This window comes from Drosophila subobscura, chromosome A, assembly GCF_008121235.1.
Source record: "Drosophila subobscura isolate 14011-0131.10 chromosome A, UCBerk_Dsub_1.0, whole genome shotgun sequence".
Classification (NCBI taxonomy): Eukaryota; Metazoa; Arthropoda; class Insecta; order Diptera; family Drosophilidae; genus Drosophila; species Drosophila subobscura.
The window spans coordinates 10,669,404-10,689,327 of NC_048530.1; the positions used below are offsets into that span (position 1 = coordinate 10,669,404).

Genomic DNA, 19,924 nt, shown 5'->3' on the forward strand with positions numbered 1-19,924 from the left:
CCAACAATAGCGTGTATCGATATAAGTTTTATTTGGGGACTCAGTGCTGGGTGGCTTTTCAGTGCTTAATTCAATTGTTTTTGGATATGTGTTTTAACAAATTTTAATTACTTTGATATTGGAACACAACATGAGCTTGAATTCGAATTGTGTGTGCAATTTTTATTTTTGAATATTGCATGCATTTATCGATAGAAGGCTTTTCCAACGATATTTGTTTTTGGGATAGTTGCCAGTCACCGCATAGTTGCATTTTTCATGTACACCTTTATTTGCCACTCACAGTGGATGCCGCAAATTTTCGCTAATACCGAAAAGTGTCATCATTATGGGCCGCAACAACAACAACATGTTTTTTGTTCAAATTCACCGCAAATATTGTACTTTCCAAGTTAAAAGCATATTCCCATTGCAAGCGGAGTGGTAAAATGACAACCGACGAGAGCATTATGGAGGAAATGCTGGGTAAATGCAAATGCAAATACTGTTATTCTTCCCTGCAACTTATCTTTCTCTCTTTTGCACATCTTTCGCCACCCCACAGATCGAGCAACAAATCCGGCCAAGGAAAGGGTCGACGAGTTGGGCGTGCAAATGTTCTGCATTGTGGTACGCAGTCACGTTCATCTGGTGCACAAGGCGCAGGAGATGATTGTGGCCAAAGTGCGGTCGGCAAACGTAACTGAAGCAACGCGAGCCATTTCGGTGAGTGGGGTGGGGGTGGCTAACGGGGCTGTGTCTCACGGCCTGTGGCCTGTGTGAAAAATTGCCTACTCACACGCACACCCACATACATACCGTACACAGTCATAAAATGGGCACATACACACACACACACACGAACACACAAACACCTGTGCATGCACTTGTGTGGCTGCTTGCTGCGTTCGGTTTTAAATTGTTATCAACTTTTGTACATGTATTGCCAGAGCGGGACAGAGACAGGGACAGAGACGGACAGACAAGCAAACAAAATTGTTGGCCAAAGTAACATTAGATATGTACACACAATTTGCAGCTGCTGGAGGAGTGCATGACTCAGTGCGGGGAGGAGTTTCAGGACGAGGCAGGGAAGTTTCGCTTCCTCAACGAACTGATCCGGCTGGTGTCGAAGAAGTACAAGGGCTCCGAGACGCCGCACGAGGTGAAGCAGCGGATTATGGAGTGCCTGCTGCTGTGGACCACCGAGTTTCCGCAGCGTCAGAAAATACGCGACGCCTACGACATGCTGCGCAAGGAGAGCGACATCGAGCATGGCCAGACAGAGGCGGCGGTGGCCAAGCGGGAGAGTGTGCTGGGCACCATCGATGAGGCGATGTTCGCCAAGCTGATCAAGAGCAACAACCAGGAGAACTTCAAGCGTGCGAATCTGCTGCTGCAGTACCGCATGGCACAGGAGGCGCGCCGCAACGAGCTGCTGTCCCAGCATCGGCTGGGACTCAACGAGGTGCTGGAGACGATGCAGCTGCTCAACCAAATGCTGGACACCTACGATCCCTCCAACAAGGATGTCAGCGAGACCATAAAGGACCTCTACAACATCTGCCAGAAGCACAAGCCAATCTTTCAGCATATGACACAGCTGCTAGACGACACCGATGCACAGCTCATAGGTAAGCCACTGCAGGTCTCCAGCGTTTTAGAACTGTTCCTTAATCTCAATCTCTCTCTCTCTCTCTCTCTCTCTGTGTTGCAGCTGACACATTGGATGCCAATGGGGCGCTCCTGACGACAATGCAACGCTATAAGCAGCTGGTGCCATCGCCCACAAAGATCACTGCTCCAGCTGCAGCGCCTGCCCAGAGCCAGACACCAACAGCAACAGCAACAGCAACAAGTTCCAGCAACGAATTGTTAATCAACGAACTGCTGGGGGATCTGCTCATTGGCAGCCTTGAAAATGGAGCAGAATCTGCAGCTGCGACTGCGGCAAAAGCAACAACTTGCACGGCTTCCGCTTCCGCTTCCACTTCCAGCTCTGCTCCCGCTACAGCCGATCCTTTGGCTGATCTGAGTGACATCTTTAGCAGCGCATTGGCTGAAAGCGAGTCCAAACAATCGACTGACAAAACATTCCAACAAGCCAGCACTGGCTCTGGCTCTGGCTCTGGCTTGCTGGAGCCTGAGGTGCTCAGTCAGTGCACGGCCAGCGATGGCCTGGGCAATGGCTCCAGCGGCAGCTCCAGTTCCGATTCCTCACGCAAGCCGGGCACAGCACGGAAAATGCCACAGATCGATATGCTGAGCGAGGAGCTCTTCCAGAAGATATTGCCCAGCCAGGAGAGAATGAGCAGCTTCAAGCGTGATCCCGAGAAGGTAACCCTCAACGATATGGCCAAAGAAAAGATGCAGATAAAGGCACCCGAGGTGGCACAACCACAAGCGGTAGCAGCTGCCGCTGCCGCTGCCGCTGCTGCAGAGCTCGTTGATGATGTTCCCTTGCTAAGCGATGCTCCACTCACCGTTGAGCAGGAGCCACAGCTGGAGACAGCGCCCCAACAGACACATCTCAGCGATATCAGCATCGAGTTGGACAATATCCAAGCAACCGGCGAGCAGCGTGTGGTGCTCGACGATGATGATATGCAGCTCAGCTTGAACTTTACCAGCGATCGGCCCGGCCATCGTGTCTCTGTGATTGTGATTTCGGCGCAGAACAAGAGCCGTCAGCCCGTGCGGGACTTTCATTTCGAGGCGAGCGTCAAGAAGGTGATTAATGCTCCATAAACATTAACTAACCAAAAGCCTTACTCATCAATGACACACACTTTCAGCCATGCAAGGTGCGCCTGCTGCCGCCCACGGAGAGCGCGATGCCGCCGCACAAGCCATTTCGTCCAGCCACGCCCATCAATCAGGTGATGCTGCTGCTCAATCCCACCGGCAAGGCCGTGGATGTCACCTGCATTGTGGGCTACAAACTGGGCGACGATCCCGATCCCATTCGAGAGTCAATTGTGGCCCAAGGCATTGCCTATGTGGATTAAAAACTTAAGCAGAAAGCAAATCAATTTCCTTCGATCCTCTTACCTTTCCGCCCCCCCTGTCTGTCTTGTGTTTTCGCCCTCTTTGTTTGTCGGTTTCTTTTTGTATATTTATTAGGATTTTAATCCAAAATGAATGCATTATTAATGATATAAATATATCAAAGAGTTTTTTCCATTTATAAATTGTTTGTTGAAAAAGTCGCTACAAAAGCCAAGCGCACATTTTCAGAGGTAGTTTTCACAATTACTTTTTTTCGCTCAATTTGTAGGTCGAGTTTTGCTGTTCCTTTTTGTTTTGTTTGCTGAACTATCGTTGAATGGCGACGTGTTGTTGTTTGATGCTTGCTTCAGTTCTGGTTAATGCTGGTGGTGGGGGGGATGGGATGGTCGCTGAGTAACTGCCTCCAAAAATTATTTGCCAGAGCCTAAGCGTTTGCCTGCCTCTCTGCCACTCCCAGTGTCGCTTGTCTCGCTCTGTTTGGTGTTGAATTCAAAGTTGAACAATTGCTCAACTCGGAAGCATTTTTAGATTAGAAAGTTAGAAGAACATTTAGCCTAAGAACTAAAACCCACAGCGAAGAGAGAGTGAAATTTGTTTTGGTTGCCAGAAATTAAATGCAAAAGAGAGAGAGAGAGAGAGAGAGAGTAGGAGACAATCGGACTGGGCAGCGGCTCTACTTTTTCTTGACTTAACCAAAGACTTTCTTACATTCTATTTAGTGATTAACTTTCCTTATAATCTCATCCTTGAAGGACAGGGCAGTGATGGCCTTGGTGTGGCCGGTGTATTCCCGCGTGGGCGTCTTTGTCTCTAGCTTCCACAGGCGCGCCACACCGTCGGATGAGGCGGTAAAGAGCCATTTGGAATCTGCACTGAACGCCGCATCCCACACCCAATAGTTCTCGATGCAAAGTTCGCGCCACTTGCTGAAGTCCGAGGTCTTCCAGAGGCAGGCCGTGCCATCGCCGGAGGTGGTCAGCAGCAGGCGCGAGTCGGGGCTGAACTTGCAGCGCAGAATGTAGCGGCTGTGCGCTGTGATCTTCTTTGTGGGTCGCATGGTGCTCATCTTCTGGTCGGGGCTGCTGCACAGGGACCAGATGTAGCAGTTTCCCTTGTTGTTGGCCGCCGCGAGGTAGTGGCCGTCGGGTGAGATGGCCACGTCCTGAATGGACGCATCCACCTCGGGCACGATGCACTCGTGCTTCTCCGACTTGACATCCCACAGGAAGACGTTGCCGTTCTGCGACCCCATGCCGATCTCCACCTGATTGGGATGCAGGCAGGCGGCATTCACTGGCGACTCGCAGTCGAAGACCCGCGAGCAGTGGGGCGGTGCCGATATCATGTCCCATATGCGCACATGATGATCCTCGCCGGCGGTGAACATCCAGTTGCCATCCTCCTGGAAGCCCAGCCGCGTCACATTCTTCTGCACGCCATCAAAGTTGATCACCGGAGCGGTGCAATTCGATTCCAGGTCATACAGACGGATGCACTGATAGCCACATGCCGCCAGGCGCGTCTTGTCTGGCGTGCGGTCCAGCGCATTTACTTGCTACAGATTAAATTAATCAATTGAATTGCAGTCGCAGTTTGCGTTTTCGGTTTTTCGGCTTCACTCACGGATGTCTCCACAAAACGCATTGTCTTGATGCAGTTGCCGGTATGGGCTTGCCACACCTTGATTGTGTGATCGTATCCACCGGTGGCCAGTATTAATTGGTCCCCCATTGCTTCCATTAATCGTCAACTTAGGCGATTTTAATTATTTTGTTATCATTTGTTCATCGGGATTAGGGCTGCACAACAGTGTGGCAGCGGTTGATTCCATACAATATACCGCACAGCCCTCAAAAATATACCAAAATATACTTACTGATTTTTAAAATATACTAAACCACTACCAAACATGATGCACAGATGGCGTAGTCTCTTTATGGATCTCCACCACTATGACCCCCAGATGACGCTGACATGGCTTTCTGCTGCCGTAAGTAAAAAACCAACAACTATAATTGTGAGCAAATTTTCATTCAAACTGAGTATGTAGATATGTACATATGTATGTCATGGACAGAACAGTACATAACGTCACACTGTTTCAAAATTGTTTAGTGGGTGTCCAAAAATTACATCCGCAATCCCTAATGGAAGGTTCCAATGGAATGGAAAACCTTCAGGCAGCGGCCACGACATCGGACTTGAATACAGAAACTGAAGCAGCGGTAAATGACAGCTGGTGCGAGATCGAGAGCGATCCCGGTGTCTTTACACAGCTGATACGTGACTTTGGCTGCGTGGGAGCGCAGGTGGAGGAGATCTGGAGCCTGGAAGCAAGCATTTTCCATTACTTGGAGCCGATACACGGCCTCATCTTTCTCTTCAAGTGGATGCACGACGAACAGCCCGACGGCCGCGTGGAGAGCAACTTCGACGAAAACATTTACTTTGCCAAGCAGGTGGTCGAGAACTCCTGCGCCACGCAGGCCATTCTCAGTCTGCTGCTCAACCTGAAGCACCCGGACATCGAGCTGGGCGAGACGCTAACGCGCTTCAAGGATTTAACCATCAGATTGGATCCGCTGAGTCGCGGCTACTGCCTGGGCAACGATCGGAAGATCCGCACAGCCCACAACTCGTTCGCTCGTCCCACATTTGTTGTGAACGAATCACAGGAGGAAGAGATTGAGGACGCCACCTACCATTTTGTGAGCTACATGCCCATAGGCGAGCGGCTCTACGAGCTGGATGGACTGCGGCTGGGGCCCACGGAGTTGGCCGTGATCGCTCCGGGCCAGAACTGGCTGGACATTGCACGGCCAATCATTGAAGCGCGTATGCACAGCTACAGCACGGACGAGATCCACTTCAATCTGATGGCGCTGGTCTCGGACCGGCAGCGCTTCTACGAGCGTCAAATCGAGCAGCTCCAACGGGACTCGCTACAGCTGGCACAGCCCCAGCGAGAGGCGGAGATGAACGAACTGCTACACAGGCTGCGTGTCGAGAAGGAAAAGAATCGTCAATACAGCGTGGAGAACGCACGCCGTCGCCACAACTACGTGCCCTTCATCGTGGAGCTGCTCCAGCAGATGGGCGAGATCGGAGAGCTAACGCCAATTCTGGAGGAAGCCAAGCTAAATGCCCATGAGGCCAACGAGAGTAGCGAGAAAGTTGAAGTTGAAGATGAGTTTTATTAATCTCAAATTTTGGAATAATGCATACTAAATAGAGTGAAAGATGGTTTGGTTTTCAATTTCTAAAACTTTGCCCATAGATAATCACTAGAAATCCCAGCAACTCCCAAAGATACATACATACATATGTACTCGTATTTTGTTGATTGCTGTTAATTAAGTAACAATAGTTGACACAAAGCTCAAGTTCCAATCATTCATCCATTGTCTCATCGTCCCCTTAGACAATTTGGCTTAAGCTCCGGCAAACGCCACTGGTCAAACTGGTCAAGGCTTTTCACTGCAATTCCCCATTTAAACAAGCCCCACGGACAGGCTGTGCCACTAGCCCTTTCCCATCCCCCACCCCCACCACCACCCCCAACTCAAACACAAACACTCACACGAGTCCATTGCACTTCATGGGCATGCCTCCAATTTCAAGCAAAGCTTCAAATCTGCAAGTGCAAACAAAGTTCTCCTCCTCTGTTCCATGTGTCATTGTTGACTTTGCTTTAGAGATGGAATGTGCCGATGGTCCATCACGCAAGCCAGCGTCTCCTACGCTCACGTGAGGATGAGGGTTCAACTCTAATTAGGGACGAAATAACTTTGTAGTTCTTTTTTCAGCATTTGCATGATAACTGGAGCAGTGAGTGGCTGAACTGAGACATGAGCTACTTGCATACAAAAATTAACGGGATGTAAGTACATATCAGGCTCCCACTGCACTCACGCTCGTGTCACGCGGCCAGCTCCAGGCAGGCTTCCAAAGTGTAAAGTGGAAACGGGATTTCGTAGGCAAGGTGGGATAGTGAGATAGAGAGAGAGGCGTAGAAAATTAACCGCAAGAAGCGTCCAATATGGAGAGCAGGGTGAACACGTGACTTGGAGCATTAAGCAATTTGCTGCTAAGTTGCTGGCTCTGGCCATTGTGCCTAAGCAATTGAATTAGCAGCCCCCCGAAAAGCAGCACGCAAACACCAGCAACAGCAACAAGGATCCCCCGATCATCTCGGAGGCATCAAAGCGGCAGCAAAGTGCAACAGAGGGCACGAGGCACAGGGCACACGGCACAGGCAACAGAAACTCAAATGTAATTGCTTGTGGCCTGATTTCTTGACCTATCGCCTACTCTCACGTCGCACCACACCCATGCGAGTGACAACTAGTTTACAGTTTCAATTACAGGGTCCACTTGGGTACCGATGGACGTGGTGGAGGATATAATTTTCCAAAGGAATTTCAACATAGAAAGATGTAGAAGGGGAAACACGAGAAAATAAAGTAAGGTGTGGAATAAACTTAACGACTTTTACATCGACTTCTGACCGTGGGTGCGAAATATAATTACGGAAATGTACCTGAATGGATATGGAAGCCGTTAGTCAGTCAGTCAGTGGATTGACGATTGAAATTCGCATTAATTAAATTACCTCACAAGCCATTTCGCCATCCTTTCGCAATGGAAACAATGAAATGAGCTGAAAGTTTCAATTATAACTATTCAAACGATAATGAAGCCGCCAGTCTATGGAGCAGGGATGGAGCTGGGATGGGTTGGGTAGATGCAACGTGACCTGTCAACTCGGTGACATATTGAGTCATCAATTGAAGGTTAACGGCTCTGGCAAGAGTCGAAATGGTAATGACAATTGCCAGGTCAGAGCCACGCAAGACAGGCGAACGAGGAGCGACGAGTCGACCTCACCGCAATGTCAATGCTCATTCTGCCCTTGGCCTACGGCTGGAGTGTTTGAGAATGGCCTCTGGAATGGTGAAATAATGGTGAAGCGCCATTTTTATGCAAATGAGCATCATTTCTCTCCGTTTGCTTTCACTTGTGTTAAGTGTCGCAAATAAATTCATTAAAGTGGCATTTTTCAATTTTAATGAACGCTCCCTTAAAAAACAATGACCACACCCACAGCCCACGTGTTCTGGCTGGTTGGGCCCGAAATGAACATTCAGGGAAATGAATACAAATAATGGACATTAGGGCAGCCCGAATTATGCTTGAATTAACAAATGAGTTTCTGCATATTTATTATAATCTTAATTCATCCCAGCGATTACCGTTATCTTTCCCTTCTCTCGTTATCGTTATCAGGCTGCAAAGTTGCACGCTTTATGATAATTGTGAATTATTACTCCATAAATGATGCACTGATTCCACTGAGTTGAGTTGAGTTGAGCTGAGTTTTTTCTGACTTTTGTATACATAAATCGATGAGTGATTGTTCATAATTATGTATGTAAAATGTACATGGCACAGATATCATTATCATATCGATAAAGTTTTAATTGTTTCAATACATTTTTGAACCTTTTTGCTGCTGCAGTGTTTCCCCTAGTGGATATTTAATTTGTATACCCGGTACTCGAAGAGTAAATGGGGTACTTATGTATATTGCATTTGTGGGGAATAACGGTTGTATGTAACGCACAGAAGGAAACGCGTCCGACCCCATAAAGTATTTTTATTCGTGATTAGCATCAATAGCCGAGTCGATTGGGCCATGTCTGTCTGTCCGTCCGTCCGTCCGTCCTTATGAGCGCCTGGATCTCAGAGACCATAAGAGCTAGAGCCACCAAATTTTGCATCCAGAATTCCGCCACCGCAAAAGGGCGAAAACCTCCCAAACCTACAATTTTAAAGATAAAAGAAAACGCCATTTCGTTGGGAATGACCATATCTATCAGATTACCAAATTGGGATCCGATTGGAGCATTATTATGGCCACGCGAAAGCTTCAACAGATCTGCCTGGATCTGGTCTTCCGCCTCATCAGCTACATTCTGGATCTATCCGATGAGCAGAGCATTCCATTACGCCGCGTCTGCCGGAAACGTTTCCTTCTGTGCGTTACATACAACCGTTATTCGCACAAATAAAATATACCCTATTTACTCTTCGAGTACCGGGTATAAGAATACGCGCATATAAATCGCTACATTTTTATGCGCAATTACGAGGGAAGCTGTAACCTTGGCAAAGCCGCTACCAACACACCCTGCTGTCGGCCCCCTTCCCAGCGCAACCACCTTAACCCGCGTAGTGTCAGCCGCAACGGTAGTTCTGCTCCTTCTTACATTCTTACATTCTGTCATTTGTTATTTTCTTGTGCCTTCCACATTGGTGGAGGCTTTTTTCTGCTGCACTGAACAAAAATGAGTGTGTGGAATAAAGGAATGAAGAAGGTACAGCGGCAATTAGCAGAACAGCTAAAAGTTTACGGTGAGAAGTGAGATTTCGGACTTCTTTCAGTGCATCGCTGGCGCTTCTTAAGCAGGCGAGCATCTTTCTCCTTGCTCTCTCTCTCTGTTGTCACTGTCACTGTCACAGTCTCTCTCTCTCTCTCTCTCTCTCTGCTCCAGCCTATTTTGCTCTGTGCTGTTTACGCTACTCAATTAACTTAATTCCCGTTTGCATAATCTGGGGGGGAGGCAATGCTCAGCGCAGCTCAGCTCACTCACACTCTGTGATCCAGCCCTCCACCAGCCCGCTCCACTTGATGCGCGCTTGCCGGGCCTCGAGTCATGTATTTTGTATTTATTTTGATTTAAAGCGATTTTCAGCACGTCTGCCCCCAACCACTCAACCGTGTGCACTTTCCCTAAAAAGTGTCACCCAGCCCATACCAAAAAGACAAAAAAGGGAATGACAACAGCGCTAAAAAGTGGCCCAAAAAAGGGAGAAAGCAAAAGAATAATCAGTTGAGTACGGTCCCGGCTGTGGCCGCACCAAAACTTTCACCGGAAGTTGGCCAATAAAAAAAGTAATATATATGCAAGCGAAATGCCTCTGGTCTAGAAAGTGCGTTGTCTCGCGTTCGCTTTGTCTAATGCGATTATGGGAGGCCGAGGACGTCACTCGCGTCATCGCTGTGGCCAGATTTCAGAGATGAGCGCGTGATTCGTGCTCATTATTCGAACGATACAAATAAATATTATGTTGATTTTTGCAAGAAACTTCAACTGATGAATAGCTACACATGCCAACATCATTGGTAGCGAACTGCTTTGGACAGTTCGTGACTGCATACTGGCACCGGATACTCTGGCTGCACTGAATCTCTGAGCATCTCTAATTTGCGGTCTCAGTTGTCCGACACGCCCTCGCCACCACCGCGTCTAACCACCTAATGCGATTTCCATGCTGCTCTGCAAACCGAAGACCGAAACAGAACGAAAAGGAAAAAGGAAGACACCAGCAAAAGATAAAATGAGTAAAGTCCACGTCGACTTTTGTAGCTGATTATCTGCTCGGCGCTGACAGCGGCGGACTTACTGGCAGTGGTCAGGGACAGGCATGGCAGGAGGAAGCATGGCAACGACTGTCTTAGACGGTAGCAGCAGACAGACGGGACAGACAGGACAGGACAGGAGACAGGCCCTGAAGAAGGCAAAAGGGAGGCCCAGAGGCCGGGATGAGACGTTAATATTATTATACGCTTTGTAAACAAATTATGAATTATGTTGGATAAATAGAAAAACTTTATAATAACTTGATTGCGGCATTTGGCTGTCTACGCCTGTTCCCCCAACAACAACATTTCCCTGCTGGAGACAATGGGTGGCACAAGGAGAAACACTGAACGAAATAGGATGTGCATACAGAGAATTAGAAATATAATTTGAAATTATCTCTTTTTTAGATATGAAAGTAAATCGGGTCTTAACTTTTAGGCCACAAAACGCAGCGACAAATGTTGCCTCCTGACGTTGGAATCCACTCGCCATGCAAATTCCATTCTCAACGGTGCGCAGGCGCCCGAGGGATTCAACTGATTTAACCTCCGGGATGAATATACTTCTGCATGAAGCTGGCAACAGCCTTCACTAGCTGCAGGTCTCCAATCAGCTCCCTGTGATTGTAACGATTGTAAGTCATTCGCCGTTTCGTTGGCCCTCTTCACACAGGCAGGCAATAGTTGGGACTCCGGAAAACACGGCACCAATATGCGTGTCAATCAGCTCCACAAAGTGCGGAATGTGTGCCCCATGGCATGCCATACGTGGATTATATCCTGTTCATTTCCTTGACGCCAAAGGAGGGACCTCCCCAAAAGCGCACTTCAGATGGGCCACAGCCTCAAAAGGGCCGAAGTGAATTTCTCTCAGTGTCTGCATCGCTGGAAGACTAATTCAAGGTGGTGGCAAGGTCCAACTTGGCAGACAGCGCGACCACCTCGTCAATTTTCCTTGTTTCGTCCTCGTCCTTGGCTGTGGATCTGGAGCTGTATGCATTGGCGGCACGTTAATTATGGCCCAAAAATGGCCAAATTGTGCATGTTAAATACAAAGTGCTTACAGAGACTGCGAGGGGCTATGGACTGGATGATTCTGCAACAAATGTCAGAGAGAGAGAGAGAGAGGGAAAGCCTAGGTATGTGCAGGGGCAGGGGGCAGGGACTGAAAAAAACGTAGAAACAAATTGAAAAGTTTTCCACGACATAAATTTGCATTAATTTTCGGACGCTCTTTGGCTACCTTGGCCTAGCCTTAGCTGAAACTCGTCTGTGTCGGGGGCTTGGCTCTAACTCCAAAGCTCGCCAAAAGAAAGAACACGCTTTACATGCACATACAAACGTATATCAACACATAGAGATATGTACATATGTATCTATATGCAAAAGAGGAAAACTATGGCATGAATGTACTCGACCAGATTTATATCGTCGCACAACAAGTTGAAGATGCAAAATTACAGTGCTGAGTGCCGGGTATAAAAGTTGTGACGCGTAAGAAGCGTCTCACACGTCCCTTCTCGTTTTTTGTTGTTGTACTTATTTAAGGGAATAGGAAGGCAGATTGCTGCGGAGATGAGTGGAAAACTTTGGGCAGAATTATGAACACTTGGACAGAAGTTACCCTGGATGGGCCCACGCGTACCCTTGCTACCCTGTGAAAAACAAAGCGGGACTAAAAATTGCTTAAATCGAAAAAAGTTTTCCTTCTTCTTTTTTTGCTGGCGCTTTTTCGCTGCCACAGTTGTTGTTTATTCGTATACCCTATGAACCCAATGTATACCGCCTAGACTGGAGATTCGTTCCTCGCTCCTCGTTCCTTGTGGCATTAAGTGCCGTAAAATGAGAGCTATAATTCGCTTATGAAGTGTATTCCAGCTTCGTGGTGTCCTGCTGCCAATTAGAATTTCTTATTTGTTGTCCACTCGCGCAGGCAGAGAATGTAGAGCGCTGTGGAGTAGCTTCCAGTTGCAGGACTTGTCTCCATGCGAAAGGAGGACGAGGTTAAAGGGAACAGACAGCAACAGCAGTGTTGGGGCAGGGAGGAGCAACGGTAGGTGGTACAAATAACAACACCTACAACACACAAAGGCGATAACGAAGCTGAAACTCTGGAGCTGACCGTTGAATGCGGAATCCGCGTTCCTGCTGGCCAAAACCCCCAGACCCGAAAAGGAGCGGCAACAAATTTCTCAAAATAAGTACAACAAAAACAAAAAACGAAACAGGGGCAGCTGTTGTTATCCACCATCCACCATGCACCATGCCCTACCCCATACCTTATACCCCATGGCCTCCACTTTTGGGAAACTGTTTTTGTTGTTGCTTTTTTTGTTACCTTTTTGAATATTTATGAAAAATTGAAACGTTTTAGCGCGCGGCCTGGCACCTTTCCTGGGATTTTTGGGTACTCTTTAGCCACCGCTCTTCCCTCTCTTCCCTCTCCTCCCCACCCCCCTTCAGCCACCCGCGCACCACCCTCGTTTGCACCGCTTGTTCCTTTTCTCGCTTGTTAACTAATTGTATTTTTTTTGGGTACATTTTGTGTGGCCCACGCACAAAAATGATTTAAGTGCGCTTCCATTAATTACGTTTGAGATGGGAAGGAAGTGCGGCAAAAACTGGCTGTGGCCCCAATGGTACGTGCGTACATATGCGCGGCTGTTGAAACTTTAATAGACCGAAATTCAGGATAATTAACACGCTAAGCGAATGAAAGATGCATGAGGAAGGGGCGGCACATCCCCGTTTCTTACCCCAATATCAGAGGCTTTTTCTCTTTAAATAAAGATTGAGCTGGTCCCCCCAGCCAGCCACCATTATCTCATCATAATCATAATCATCGTTGGCTCTAATTTTCATTAGAAAATGTTTTGGCAGGTGCTGTCGAAAGGGTTGAGGAACATTCTGAGACGGAGTTGGGACTCTGCGGACTCCGCAAAAGTCACATAATCGTATGTACCATTGGCATGGGTTTATTTGAATCAAATGCAGAGCATAAATTATATTTCTATTTATTATTGAGAGTGCCAGCAAAGCACAGCAATAATTGCCAGCCATATTGAGAGTCTCTAAGCTAATCAGCTCTGTGGTAGATACATTCAAAATATAAATTTATAATTATAACACAAGTAACTAAGTTGTAAAAGTGTTGAACTATGTACTACCTTTAAGACATTCTGTGAGCCATCTTCTAATATTTAATTTCAATCAAATAATTCAACGAAATTGAGCTGGAGCTCCACCTACAGCTCCCCTACATCAGCATCAGCATCAGCTTCAGCATCAATGTCAGAGTCTTGGGCGATGTCTTCCTTGGATTTGCAGCCAACCTGTCAAGTGTCACGTGTGGCAAGGACTTTTCATGAAGCGAGTGTACAATGGATAACTACAAGGTCTCCCGGAAGGACAAACTTAAATTTGGCTGGGAAACTTTTTGGTTGATTTTGAGGGCGGAACGAGTAAGCGGACGAGGGGAGCAGTGAAAGTGTCAGGTATTTTGGCTCTCCTCTTAACAAACTAATTGATCTCAACAAGGAGGATTAGGAAGGCAAACTAATTTGATGGTCTTAGAGCTGAAACTGTGAAAATTATTCTACCCTTGAGTTTAGCTTTGAAATTAAATCACTGAAAATAAAACTAGTTGCTGCAAAAATAAGAGTTATTCTAGATGAAAGTACAGAGCTAATGTGAGATACGTGATGCCAAAACATCAGCAAAGAATTTAGCTACACAAATAAACGATCCAGTAGATTAATTTCAGGCATTTCCTATGCCCAAGACAGCAACTTTTCAGCCAGCAGATGGTCTTCTCTTCTCTGCTCCTCTCTTCACGTTTTTGTGTCACACTCTCCGATGGATTGATTGATTAAACCCCTTCGCAAGTGCTGTTTGCGTGTCTAAAGTGGCTAAATGGCTATTGTGAAATCATCTATTCTTAGGCCACAATCAGTCAAGTGGGGCAGTGGGGCTGGACAATGTCTAGGCTGTGTGTGTGCGTGCAGACAAATGACTTAATTAATTTTTCAAAGTCAGTTAATTAGCAGCAGCAGCAGCAGCAGCAGACTAAATGAAAATGGTCAACGAAGGATGACACAAATGGACGACTAAGATGGGGCAAGCGAGTTGCAGGCAGGAAGCGGAGCGTAGTGGAAAATGGCAGTCAAAAAGTGGCACATAAATTACAAGAAATTGAAGTGGCCTGTGGGCAGAGGGGCGCAGGTCGAACATTTATAAATGCTGTTAACACTGTTTAGCCTCTCTCCCCACTCGGCCAAATGAAGCTTCTGTCAAGGCAAAGAAATGTAAAAATGTAGTCGACGGGACTGAGCGAAGTTCGTGACAAATTTGTGAGCTGATCCATCAGCTGAACGATGGATTTGCATGCTCTTTCTCCGTTGTCTTTGTTTGCAAATGATTTCGATGGTTTTCCGCATTAGTCCGCGCTCTGGCCCCGCCCCTCGTAGTGGCATAATGGAGTTGTGCGAACGAGATTGGATGGAGGGTCAGGGAGCAGAGGTTTTTATGCCGACATCGCGTGTTTTATGGTACAATTAAATGGCCCGCTAAGCATCAGCTCCGAGTTCAAATTAATTGCCTGCTTTCTTCGAATTACTCATACGACCCTTGGCCATGGCTGCCCTTCCCTCCGTTGGCCATTTGCTTAAGATGAACTCGCACCACGGCTGCTATTCTGTGTCTTTTGCATTAACCGTTTCAGCTACAGTTACAGGCAACAGCTTCGACTACAGCGCTCCAGGCGTGGTCCAGGGGTGGTCCAGGGTCCACGGTCCACGGTCCAGGGATAGGCGGGGTGGCGCGCACTGTTGCCGGAAACGGGCGCTCGTAAATTACTTGAATAATGCAAAATAACAATATTTACTCTTTGTTCTCATTCGCCCCGCCCTTCGCGCTTTGCCACTCCCTGCAGTGGGTGGCGCTGCTCTTTTTTTGGAGATTTCCTATGGCATTAAATGGAATTTAAATGATGCCAAAACAAAAGGTAGCTTGAATTAAATTCCTGCACGGCGAATACAAGTAGTGGGGATAATGGACTGCAAGGTGAACTCTGGAAAGTATTTTTGTCCAAAAATAAAACACCAAAATGAACCAAGGCTAAAGCCGAACAAAGACTTGGAGCGATCCACGCTGCTTCGATCGGTTCGACTTTGAGCTTGAGCTCCGACTCTCCGCACTTATGTCCGCTGTGGGCTAAGGAGTCACAACTGCCCACTACAGTAAATCAAATAATTATACATATATGTACCTGGGCGCACAATTGAATGATCAATTATGATGTTCATTGTGTCTTTTGCGATTTCATTAAATCTCAACTGGAGCACAACTGGAGCAATGGGAGGGACGGCTGGCGTTTGTTTCGCATGTTGGCCAGCGATTTTTCAGCCGCTTCAAGACAAGAGCGATTGTGAGTTGGAAGCAGCATCATCATCGATGGATTGCCGGTGCCATTGAATGGCCTGATGATGCCGACCGATTGCTTACCCTTGGCCATCGCCCCGAAGCACAGCCCGCACCACACCAAATAGCCAGTCGGTCTGTTTGTCTGGATGGATTGATGTCTGGGTGGATGTCTGTCCCTTTCTCTTGGTTCCTGCTGTTGCACACGTTCCAGTTTGTTGCTGCCATCGTGCACGTAATTTCCGCTTCCGTTTCCAGAGAACGGGAGCCGGTGACACGCGACAGCTGTTTGCACATACTTAACGCACACGCACGCACACACACGCACGCACCAGGCACACAGATACTCACACGCATAGGTAGGCTTATGTGTGCGCCGCCTTGCATGTTGGACTATGTCTGCCACTGCCTGCGAATCGGAGCGTGAAGGCCATTACAAGTCTGATTATGTTGAATCAAAGATTCAATATTTAAAATTTGCACGCAGCCACATCCACCACCCACTTTCAACCCACATCCATCGTCAGTTCCGGTCCCCAGCCAAATGTGTTCGCGGCCACAGACAGATCGATAAGTACATAAATATCTATGCACATATTTCCATGGATTTCTTAATTTCTTCACAGCATTAATATTTCAGTAATTTTCTTGAGAACAATTGGGCCTGAAAAATTGGTTTTAGATTAAAATTATTTCCTATGCATTTCAATTGTTCTTTTTGCCAACTTTCTACCAACTAATTCTCTTCACAATAAAAGTAGATTTCGAAATTTAAATGAAAAATCGATAAAGCGCATCTTTTGCACTAAACAGAAAGCCGTAATCGAATTTCAAAAATTTCTGCATTCAGCGCCGACTTCTCAGAGACTGCTTGCAGGATTTTTCTTAGATCTAGGGGAGAGGAGAGGATTGGGTATAGCCACTGCATTTAAATAGCTTCATTCTGTATACAATAATGATCAGAATCTTTCGTCTGATCTACGCAAGTGCGCGCTTGGTTGCCTTCTTTGAATTGTGTTAGGGATGAGCTTCCCTTTGTTCCCCATTCCCCATTCCCCATTATCCATTCCGAATAATCGAATATGTTTACGCCTTGCAGCTCTATTTGCATATACATACTCGTATGTATTTTGCATTTGAACAGCAAGAAAATAAAACAATTCCATCATATGGATTTGTTTTGAGCTTACTCTCTTTTTGGCGTTCTTCTCCCTGGCAGTCGATGTTTATAAACATGACTAAAAATATCGATACGTTCATGGTAGCATCGATGTTTTCGTCTCTCCCCCCCCCCCCTGCAACTTTCCCGCGCTAAATTCCAGGAAATTCATTTTGTTCGAATTGCTGAACGTGTGCTAAGATCAAGGCCAAATTGCTGTAACTTATTGGACTGGATTCGCGATGTCAGACGTGGACAATAGCAAAATGTGAGTGGTGCAAAAAGTGACTCTTTTTGTTGTTGTCAAAGCGGCGGCTCAATATACAATTTGCATTCCGTTTGTTTTTGTTTCAGGGCAGAAAATAAGCCGGTGGTGCTGGTCGAGCTGCATAACAAGGATGACACAATTATTGTGGAAAAGTCAATCGCCAATCGTATAGTGCTAGGAAATGAATTGATCAAAAATGAGCATGTGTACTTTCCGGACACAGGTTCTGCGGCTTTGCGAAAGCTTATTTTGTGGACGTGCTACCATAAGAATGAAACCCAACCAAGACCCGACGAGGATCGCAGCGATTGGTACCGCCTTTTTTTCGATATGGATCTAGACGTTCTCAATGAACTGGTGAAGGCTGCCGACGCTTTCGGCATAATATCTCTGTCCGAGTATATCCAGCGCCATGATGCTCGTGAATAATTAATAGCACCTAATAAAAGTTCGTTTTTGATTGCATATTTGGTTGACACTGAGAAAGGAGTAATGGGGTGGGTAAAAGTGCGGCAGTGCGGGTGTCGCCTGCCGAAACGCAGGTCGCTGCATGCTTCAGCACCGATCATTTTACATTCTTCTGTGGCGCCTGCTTGTGTCGCTCGTGGATGCCGCCACGCAGACGCCGATTCAAGGGGGTGGGGTGATAATGAAGTAGCTCTTGCCAGAGTAACGGTAGCTAATATGTGTATGCATGTGTATGTATTGTAATTTGCATGTGTACTGGCGCTTGTTTTGCCAGTGTGGTGGAACCCACGGATTGCGCCGCTCCTTCTGCTGGCAAATCTCCCGAATCCCTGTCACTGCATGTCTGGCAGTATTTTCGGTATACCAAGCCACTTATTATCAACAAATTTGTTAACAAGGCGTTAAAAATGCTAAAACACTTTCCTGCAGCCTGATAATCGATAGGCACGCACCACGAAGCGATGTATCGAATGCGCCCCAATGTCAACATTTCACAACACTGCAGTTCAATTGCGCGCATTGCCGCACGTACCATAAACCATAAATGTATTTCTGATACATATGAGAATACAACACCTTTGCGGTCCCTACCGGAGTTGCCTCTACATCTGGCTTCATGCAAGCCGCAGATCCTTCTCGCTGGAACACGACTGCGATCCGTTAGTTCGCTAAAAGCGTCTACGGCAGCCTCTCATCTAATTGGAAGCCGAGCACAGTCGAGTCCAAGCAACAAGTGCCATGTCGTCAAATTGTAACAGCTTCTTCCTTTGCAGTGAACGAATATACGACATGGAAGTGCCGCTGGGAACGCATCAAAAATGTACTTCAACCTTGAACAATTCATCAATCTACTCTGGCTTAAACACAGTATATGGATGTGTCATAACAAGTATGTACCTACAGACATATGTAAGTACTCATGTACATATTTGTCTACTAAGTAGTATACATACAAATGTATGCCTGGCATGAGACTTCATGATTGCAAACAAAAGTGAAAGTGAATGGGACAATTTCGTGCGTTCTTTGAAAATCATTTAATTGTGTGTGTGTGTGTGTGTGTGTGTGTGTGTGTGTGCGAGTAATAAGCACCCAAGACACAAACAAAACAATTGCCATTTAATCGCAGTGAAAATGAACATTTCGGGGCTCTCCTCCGCTGCTGGAATTTAATTACGCAACCACTGGCTACCGATCTGTGTGGTGGGTGGAGAGGAGTGCTGCTGCAATGAGTGCTGGAAGGGGTGGAGGGGGGTGAGGGGGTGAGGAGTAAAGAGTGTGCTAAGCAATAGGGATAAGCCAGCTGGAATGGGACTCCCGCCACAAGCAGCTCAACAAGCTCTGGCTGGCGGATGCCTGCCTGGATGCTTGGCTGGCGGCTTAACACGCCAAAAATTGTAAGCCAAAGGCATGACAGGGAGAGACACAGACGGAGACAGAGACAGGGGCAGAGCTGATGTAATTACGCTAGCACATGTGTGTGTGTGTGCGTGTGTGCGTGTGAGTATGAGAGAGAAAGAGTAAGAAACAGCGGGAGAGATTACCATTGTTGTTATTGTAAATATTATTTTTATTTGCACGTCAACCGCAAACACTCATCCAGCCCGAAATTGAAGTAAAAACAAGGCTTAAACATCTTAAGGCAGCTCATTGTTGGGACTTGCGAAATGATGACAACGCTTGAGGTTTCGCTTAGGCGGCAGTTGGAGATGGGCACGGGCGCGGGCACGTGGGTCTCGCGTGAGCGTGAACGTGGAAGGAGTGGAGCACGAAAAGTGCATAGAAGTTGTGGTGCATGTGTAAGCTAGATCTAAATTAGTAATTAAGGCTAGAATTCGTTTACCTGATGGCTTTAGCAGATGTAATGGGTTCGATCCTCGGCTTTTGTTTGATTCGAAGTGTTTCTTGGGAAATGATTTTTGTCGAAGACTTTCAAGAGCACGCACGAAGTGTGTGCAGTCCATCTCCATGGCCCACTGGGTCCGTCCATTGCCCCCAGTCACCCTCTCCCTCTCTCACGCTATTGTATCCCACCAGCCACCAGCCATCAGCCGTTACCTTTACCGTTCCCTTTCTTTCCATTCCATTCTTCTTTTGCATTTCGGCTGTGCTGTAATTGTTTGTTTGTTTATTTAGCCTGCCACCTGCTTGCCAGCAGATTAGCAGCAGGATTTGATGAGCACACGCTGTGCGGCCA

The 19,924-nt window shown here is 47.0% G+C and overlaps 4 protein-coding genes across 4 annotated transcripts; 3 read left to right on the forward strand and 1 right to left on the reverse strand.

Annotated features, from left to right (window-relative positions):
* The first annotated feature begins 305 nt into the window (after window positions 1-305).
* On the forward strand, window positions 306-3,002 carry LOC117903391 (ADP-ribosylation factor-binding protein GGA2). Its single transcript, XM_034815377.1, has 5 exons — window positions 306-465; window positions 545-705; window positions 1,019-1,613; window positions 1,697-2,709; window positions 2,775-3,002. Exons 1-5 carry the CDS (start codon window positions 429-431, stop codon window positions 2,985-2,987), a joined length of 2,019 nt encoding a protein of 672 aa, XP_034671268.1. The 5' UTR covers window positions 306-428; the 3' UTR covers window positions 2,988-3,002.
* A 266-nt stretch (window positions 3,003-3,268) lies between these two features.
* On the reverse strand, window positions 3,269-4,803 carry LOC117903394 (protein LST8 homolog). The gene is made up of 2 exons (XM_034815380.1): window positions 4,612-4,803; window positions 3,269-4,543 (listed from the first exon to the last, which is right to left on the reverse strand). The coding sequence occupies exons 1-2, from the start codon at window positions 4,726-4,728 to the stop codon at window positions 3,704-3,706; spliced, it is 957 nt and encodes a 318-aa protein (XP_034671271.1). The 5' UTR covers window positions 4,729-4,803; the 3' UTR covers window positions 3,269-3,703.
* A 260-nt stretch (window positions 4,804-5,063) lies between these two features.
* LOC117890371 (ubiquitin carboxyl-terminal hydrolase isozyme L5-like) lies at window positions 5,064-6,203 on the forward strand. The gene has a single exon (XM_034795171.1). The coding sequence runs from the start codon at window positions 5,136-5,138 to the stop codon at window positions 6,186-6,188; it is 1,053 nt and encodes a 350-aa protein (XP_034651062.1). The 5' UTR covers window positions 5,064-5,135; the 3' UTR covers window positions 6,189-6,203.
* A 10,995-nt stretch (window positions 6,204-17,198) lies between these two features.
* LOC117895014 (E3 ubiquitin ligase complex SCF subunit sconC-like) lies at window positions 17,199-17,688 on the forward strand. Its single transcript, XM_034802369.1, has 2 exons — window positions 17,199-17,259; window positions 17,346-17,688. Exons 1-2 carry the CDS (start codon window positions 17,234-17,236, stop codon window positions 17,686-17,688), a joined length of 369 nt encoding a protein of 122 aa, XP_034658260.1. The 5' UTR covers window positions 17,199-17,233.
* The last annotated feature ends 2,236 nt before the right edge of the window (window positions 17,689-19,924 follow it).

Bases quoted from the DNA above. Each gene is read 5' to 3' on its own strand.
- LOC117903391 (XM_034815377.1), top strand. From the start codon at position 429: ATGACAACCGACGAGAGCATTATGGAGGAAATGCTGG. The intron at 466-544 runs GTAAATGCAAAT...GCCACCCCACAG, and splicing joins CATTATGGAGGAAATGCTGG to ATCGAGCAACAAATCCGGCC. The intron at 1,614-1,696 runs GTAAGCCACTGC...TCTGTGTTGCAG, and splicing joins CACCGATGCACAGCTCATAG to CTGACACATTGGATGCCAAT.
- LOC117903394 (XM_034815380.1), bottom strand. From the start codon at position 4,728: ATGGAAGCAATGGGGGACCAATTAATACTGGCCACCGGTGGATACGAT. The intron at 4,544-4,611 runs GTGAGTGAAGCC...TTTAATCTGTAG, and splicing joins TGCGTTTTGTGGAGACATCC to CAAGTAAATGCGCTGGACCG.
- LOC117890371 (XM_034795171.1), top strand. From the start codon at position 5,136: ATGGAAGGTTCCAATGGAATGGAAAACCTTCAGGCAGCGGCCACGACA.
- LOC117895014 (XM_034802369.1), top strand. From the start codon at position 17,234: ATGTCAGACGTGGACAATAGCAAAAT. The intron at 17,260-17,345 runs GTGAGTGGTGCA...TTTTTGTTTCAG, and splicing joins GACGTGGACAATAGCAAAAT to GGCAGAAAATAAGCCGGTGG.